This window comes from Nannobrachium achirus, assembly GCF_963921795.1.
Source record: "Nannobrachium achirus genome assembly, chromosome: 23".
Lineage (NCBI taxonomy): Eukaryota > Metazoa > Chordata > Actinopteri > Myctophiformes > Myctophidae > Nannobrachium > Nannobrachium achirus.
In genome coordinates, this window is record NC_137830.1 from 26,451,063 (window position 1) to 26,458,531 (window position 7,469).

The window sequence follows — 7,469 nt, forward strand, 5'->3', positions numbered from 1 at the left end:
GTGTGATTTACAACCTACCTGAAATGAGCTGACTTTATTGCCGGCTTTGTTGGCAGAACGGCGACGCTGACGCTCTTGTTAAATATGCCTCCAATACATAATAGAACAGTGACTCCCAGACTTTCCCCCCTTCTTACATCGGTTGTCACTGTTGGGCAGAACACTTCTATCTCCATATTTGAAATGTATGTTTTTTTGTAAATTAATGCCCTACTTCTTTGCACAAGAGCGTCCCGCAAACAGCAAAACATGGCACCTAGGCTGTGCAAGTGACTTCGCATCAAACACAACACACAAGCATATCTCCTTGTATGGGTCATTCTTTCCGTGACATCAGCTGTGCGTACTTTCTATGACGTTAGTCTCGTACACGGACATGGGGACATACAAAGCCAGATGCAGGAGCGGTGAGCACCGCTCAAAAAGCAGATCTACGAGCTTACAGCGCGTTTGCATCACATCACGTTGCAAGCTTGTAGATCTGCAATTTATGCCAAACCTTTGCCTATTTTCACTTAATGTTTGCATATTATGACCCAGAATAGCGATGCTAGGTTGTATGTGGTTACATGTAACTGCTGTACTTCATGATGGCGTTATATGTAGAGTTATCCATAATGATTAGGAGAAGAACGTTTACAATTTGACTGCATCAAGACAGACAAGGCCTAATGCACTCCTGTGGTCTTTGGCTTAAGGGGCAGGTTAGGAAACAGTGTCAGTGACATAGCCTAGGTTTTTTTTTTTTTTTTTTCTCAAGTCAGACAATATTGTGACTTTAAGGGTGGACATAATTTCATCTCAGTACTTGTGTCTGGGTCCAGAGTGGTCCCATCATCGTAACAACTGTAATTATCCCTGATGGACCTTAATTAAGCTAACTTCAGAACGTCATGGAGGGAACATGAGACTGGAGTGTCACAGGGAGACATGGGGTACTTTATTGCCATGATTTCCTAAGAGTGGACCAAGAACAAAGGTGGGCTTCTATTGTCTATCCCAAATTCCACTTCAGTTCCCCAAAAATGTCCAGGTCCTAAAGTAAACTGAAGCGTGGCCTACATATGGCCTAGATATGGCCTACATCTTGGCACAAATGGCTCAAACTCAAAGTTTGTTGTATGCACAGTGTCCCATTGGCCAAGCTTTTCAGGATTCGCTGTGATTGGCTCGCTCACTTCATACAAGGTGTGATTTTTTTACACTGCCTACTTCTCTTAGTCAACTTTAACTGCTGTGCAGCCTCTGGCGACTGATTTAATGCCTTCAAATGGAACGAAATTTGTCTACAAAAAAATAAAATATAATTAACTGCACTCTGTCGAGATACCAACTTGCTCCTTGTGCACAAGTGTACAAGTAGGCCATGTATGGCCTACTTGTGCGCCAGCAGAGCGAGCCATGAGGTGCACTCATCACTATGGGCTTAAATACACACAGCTACCTACCTGCCTAGCCTTACATTAAGACGCATTCTGCCGAGACTTTCGCATTGTGAATTGGGGCGACGGCAGAAAGCGTCTTACCGACTTGTCAGACAGGTCCGGAGTATGGTCTGCAAAACTGCTACTGCGGCTCTACACATGCACACATGCGAGACATATCTTCCGTACAAGTTCTGCAAGGTTTTTGCGACTTGTCCGGAAGCCTTGTTTAATGTATTAGTCCGTATTGTTAAATAAAATGAGTTTTTACCAAGTGTGTGTCTTTTCCAAATCTAGCATCTCTGGTTTGGTTAAAGATGGCTGCACTTATCACGTGACGTTCATCCATTCCCCCATTCGCTCATACAAGGACATGACGTAAGTGTATACGGAAGAATGCACAATAATGCTTCCAGCCACCAACGGGCGCTGTTGCAGCTAACGTTGTAGCAAACGAGGAAAAGCTGTACACTTAGTAAAAACTCATTTTATTTAACAATACGGACTAATACATTAAACAAGGCTTCCGGACAAGTCGCAAAAACCTTGCAGAACTTGTACGGAAGATATGTCTCGCATGTGTGCATGTGTAGAGCCGCAGTAGCAGTTTTGCAGACCATACTCCGGACCTGTCTGACAAGTCGGTAAGACGCTTTCTGCCGTCGCCCCAATTCACAGTGCGAAAGTCTCGGCAGAATGCGTCTTAATGTAAGGCTACTACCTGCCTACATACCTATACGAATATATATAGCTACATATATACAAAGCCGAACGGCGAACGCAGTACTTGCACGCTCTGCTGGCGCAATAATAGTAATAATAACTAGTAAGACGCCTCAGGGCGACAAGCTAGGGCAAGGTCGTGCCATGTAGGCATATTGGCCATCTGGCCACGCCAGTAATGTATATCGGACAAGTTACCCATAAGAGTCTGCACACCAATTTTCTGCAAGTTGGGGTGCAGACTCTTTTATTTTTTACCTATTCAGAAAAGTACCTTAACTGTACGCCAAGCCAAACTAGTAGCCAATTATCTAAGTATTACTTTGGCTACTTTTAACTAAAACGAAAGTGAATTCGACAAATACAGGGGGAAAATCTACCCTATGTCATGGATTGGGCAGACCTCTCTGTCTGTCTGCCCATACTGCGTGCATCTCCCCCCGTGCGCCCCCCCCCTGTCCACAGTTCCACTTATCTCTCCGCTCTCTGGACATAGATCACAAACACAGACAGCGAGACAGGTGCTTCAAGGACTCGTGTGACGGACATCGTTGCGTCGCTCGCTGTGGCCGATTTGCAGCGTCCCTGCACCGTCCGTTTGTCACACGACACAACACGGAAACATAAAGCCCGACAGGAGAGGAGAGGAGGAGAAATTGGAGAATGCATCGGGACTTCACAGTTTGAAACCTTCCAGGACAGGAGAGAGGGAGAAGGGCTGACGGACCGACCGAGCTGGACCGGACCATGGCCTCCCGGTGGAGAGACGGCCCTCGGATCCGCTCAGGAGACAACGGTGTCGGGGCGAAAACGGCTAGGAAGCCCCGACAGCCACCGGAGAAGCCGCTCGGCAGCAGCGCTGAGCCCGGGGAGGACGCGGCGGAGCCACCGGCGAGGCAGGACGAGTAAGGATGGGACGATATGAACATGTCATGTCCCGATTATTTGTAATTTGTTATTCGATTTATGATATTATCGCGAATATCAAAATATCCCCAACAACCATTATCCTGGGCGGAACATTTGCCGATCTACATTGGCTATTTTTTACAATAGATTTGGTAGAGAGTAAAAAAGACTGTATCAAGTTATTAAAGTAGGTTATTTCCAGGTCCGTTTTATGAATTGTATAGGGTTTAAGTGGTAGCCTACAGCTCGCTCGGGAAATAAAATGTGAATTGATCCCAGTGCATGTTGGAGGATACTTTCATGATAAATTTAAATATCCACGATACGATTATTGTGAGTGCTTTTATTTATTTGTTTATTTATTATCACGATCAACGATAATAAAATTATCGTCCCATCTCTAGGCGGGAGAGGGAGCTTCCCCAGTGGATGAAGCTCTACTTCTACGGGATGCACGGCGTGACCCTGGACGTGCTGCTGTCCGCGCTGCGGAGGTTCTACTCTGACGGTGACCCCAAGCTGGTGGGCTTCTCCTCCCCGTACCTGTGCGTCGTGCACGCACTGACCCACTTCGCCCTGGAGAAGGTCTACGCGAGGAAGAGGTGCTTCAGACACCGTCCCGTCGTGTTCCATCTGGTCTTCTACCCGTCCGTGTTCATCGGGCTGCAGATCCTCATCGGGAACATCGGCACCTCCCTGACCGACCGGGTGAGGGTGGTTTCGGCCACGCAGCTCGCCGTGCACTACGTCCTGGCCCTGTACTTCACACTAGTGTTCCACCGCGGACTGTCCGGGCTCGAATATAAACCGCACAACGACCTCCAGGTAGGTCTACTGTAGCCACATTCTGGCTAACCATCGTCAAATAAAAGGGAACGCCCACTGTTTTGTTCTTATCAGAGTCTGCTTTAAGAGATTACTGTATAGTAGCCACTAGCCACTAGCCACAGACGGTTGTTGTCGCAATCTAAAATTGTAGTTATCACAATTAACGATTTATTAGTGTTTTTTTGCATTGAATGTTGGGAAATTACATTTCTGTTTAGCATTTTAGGCTTTGTAAAATTGCACATATGACAAATTACTCTATAACTGCCAAAAAACATCTTTTACGCCTTTTTTAACAATGGCGACAGTTGCCAAAAACGCCTTTTACATATTTTTGAGTGGTTGTAAAACAATCCGATGAACTATCGCCGATCGCCTAAACGTGGCCCAGCAGTGCCCAGTGTGTTTGTAGGCTACTTACTGATTATGGCTGGTAACCCGTAACCGGAAGCGTCAAAACCGGAAATGAGCAGTCCTTTTCTTATAGGTTTGTAGTTTTCTATTAGTTTATATTATAAACATTTTTGGGGATATCTCTGCAACCGTTGGTCTGTTTTGTATGCGCTTTTTTTTTCTTGTGAACGTGGAGCAGCTTGCAAGGTCTGTGCACAAACTGCTGCCACTGCTGCCACAAGCTGCTGCTTTCTAGTAGCCTATTGCCGTCAGTGGTGAAAAAAGTACTTGAATTTCTTACTTTCTTACTTCCCCGCACAACAGATAACTTTATTCAATTTGGTGAATTTTATACGCATATTCGCGTCACACTTTGGGGTGTATGGGAAAAGGCATAAGGCGAATACTTTGCATTTTTTAGTCGCTTTTTCGTGACGCTTTGCTAATTCACCGGTGTGTAAAGAAAGACCTTTAAGAGTCCATACATTAAGAGAGAATTGAAACTCTCAAAAAATCAGCAAATCTTGACTCAGATACGATGTTAAAAGAAAAAAAAGATAATAGAAAACATTTATTTACAGCGCTGTAACAGTCACACAACATACAAATCACATTCTACACCAGCAAAGCACACTTATATAACACACTTATATAATTCACTTCATTAGCCACCTAGTCATCAAATTATTGGCTCAGGAATGCAAAAAAAATATATAATAATAAGTCAAGTCTTCATGGGTTGTGTAATTGATAGAAAAAGTACGATTTTTTGAGGGTGAACGTACAGTACTTTTTTTTACAGTACTTTGCACCTCTGCTCCAGGTCAAGCCCACTGCGGTGGGCAGCGTCGGCATCGGTGCCGGCTGTCTCCCCGGCCCGGTGCGCTTCCTGTTCTTCGCCATGCACGGCTTCCTGGACGAGGTGGTCTTCACGTCTGTCTTCGACCTGGTGGAGAGGCGGGACGGGCGGATGAGCGGCCACACGTCGCTCTGGTCCTTCCTGGTGTACGGCAGCTGCAGCGTGGCGGTGGAGAGGCTCTACCTCCACCTGCACTTCACCAGGGGCTGGAGCACGCTGCAGAGGCTCCCCGTCTACACGGGGTGCATCTACACCTGGGAGCTGTGCTGGGGACTGGCCCTGAGGCAGATAGGTGCCTGCTCGTGGGACTACTCACACTATCCACTCAACTTCATGGGACTGATAACGCTCCTCTACCTGCCCGGCTGGGTCCTTTTGAGTCTCTACCAGGACAGGCTTTTCAAAGTTTTGCTGAGGGTCCAATGTACCAAAGACAATGATGATGACGATGAGAGCGGGAGGAATGATGACCGGCACCGCGGAGGTGTCAATGGGAACAAAATAATCTAACAGGGATTCTTAATCGCATTTGTCATTTGTATTGGCTCAGTGGTTCTCAAAGTGGTGTCCAGGGACTCCTCCCATGGCCATGAGGGGATTCCAAGTGGACCCAAACAGATCTATAACTCTTGATTGTACAAATGGGAACCACATGGACACACAAGTTTGAGAACCACTGTTTTAACTTATTGCACTGAACGACAACTAATGTAGCCCAACAATTATGGGGACGTTTAATTTAATTAGTTATGAATTTGAATATACCTTATCATTGTAAAATTATGAAACCAAATGTGGGGCTAATAATATAACAGCTTAAATCAAGAAGTTGTGATCAGGGCTTTATATTTGGACCAATGCAGGAGTGCACTGATTCCCAGTGAAGTGCATTCAGAGAGCTGTCTGAAGCTGCTTTTAGCTGGGATTCTCTATAGACCTTGTTCTGTGGAATAGTGTTGCTAGGGAACAGCGGGAGTCCAAGTTTATTTCCTGTCAGCCAGGCCTACGGATTCACACAAACACTGCAACAGGAAATCAACCTTTCCTGTCGGCTAACTGATACTGACAATATCAACAGTGCAACAGGAAATAAACTTAGAAAGTTTAGGTTGTTAAAGTGTGACAAGGTTGGTAGGCCTCTTTTTGTATAGTTTTAAAGCTTACTAGTTTAATACTAGGCTTTACCCAGGTAAAAAGAAAAAGCACCTTACTAACATATTGGGCCTAATGGCTGTTGTCAGTTTGGAGCCATATCCTCCCTGTCAGGTGGAAACCTTCATGTCTAAAACTGTAACTTTTCAGAAAATTGAAAAAATAATAATAATAATAATAAAGGGAAAAAAAAATATATATATATATATATATATATATATATATATATTGTCAATACTTTTCATTGGTTAAAATATATTCATAAAAATCCACACAGACTTAACCACTTTCAATGTCAAAGTGTTTCAAAAACACTAAGATATCATCAAAAGTTGAAAAAGGCTCGCTTGAGTGATTAAAACTCAAGCCAAATTACTTGCTATGCCATATCACCATGTATATCGATATAACATATTGTCCGCCCAACCCTACAGTCCTACTGGCTGCATGATTTATATTACAGCCATTTAGATTTTGGTTGGGATTGATTTCTCGTATTTGCAAAGCTAGACAGGCCTCAGATCATGACAGTTGAAAATGAAAGTAGATGAAGTTTCATGAAAGCTGCGAGGGGGAAGATGAATGTGTGTGAAAGTTGTTGAACAGGATGTGGCAGATGGCTGATGCAGTTAAATCTGTACCCACACGTCAACTGGCATAAGACGTAGCCACTTTCAACCTGGCGTCCCTATTTTGGGCACGTTGTTATAGGCAATTAGGCATACTGTAAATGTTTGGAGATTTTCAAAAAGCTCATAACGCATTGTGATGCGACATGTGAGCTTGTATATTAGCACTTTCCGTTGTTTTTGAAAATGTTTGAATATAGGGCTTAACCCATATACTTTGTCATACCACAATTGGCCACAATCACATTCTTTGAACATTAAACTAGAAACGATCATCTTGACGATCAACGTCATCTTGACTAGAGTGCAACAGGCTAAAACTTTTCCAGAGATGTCTATCTACCCTCTTCTCTATCCTCTTTGGCATGTGACCAAAAAGGCCCTATCCTGTCCTAAAACCTGATTGGATGTGTCAGCAGTGTGACCCGTCAAGGTCTGTGTGTGTGTGTGTGTGTGTGTGTGTGTGTGTGTGTGTGTGTGTGTGTGTGTGTGTGTGTGTGTGTGTGTGTGTGTGTGTGTGTGTGTGTGTGTGTGTGTGTGTGTGTGTGTGTG

The 7,469-nt window shown here is 44.5% G+C and overlaps 1 protein-coding gene across 1 annotated transcript; it reads left to right on the top strand.

Moving 5' to 3' along the window:
* The first annotated feature begins 2,817 nt into the window (after positions 1 to 2,817).
* tmem229a (transmembrane protein 229A) lies at positions 2,818 to 6,131 on the top strand. Its single transcript, XM_080754671.1, has 3 exons — positions 2,818 to 3,052; positions 3,461 to 3,881; positions 5,101 to 6,131. The coding sequence occupies exons 1-3, from the start codon at positions 2,895 to 2,897 to the stop codon at positions 5,644 to 5,646; spliced, it is 1,125 nt and encodes a 374-aa protein (XP_080610797.1). The 5' UTR covers positions 2,818 to 2,894; the 3' UTR covers positions 5,647 to 6,131.
* The last annotated feature ends 1,338 nt before the right edge of the window (positions 6,132 to 7,469 follow it).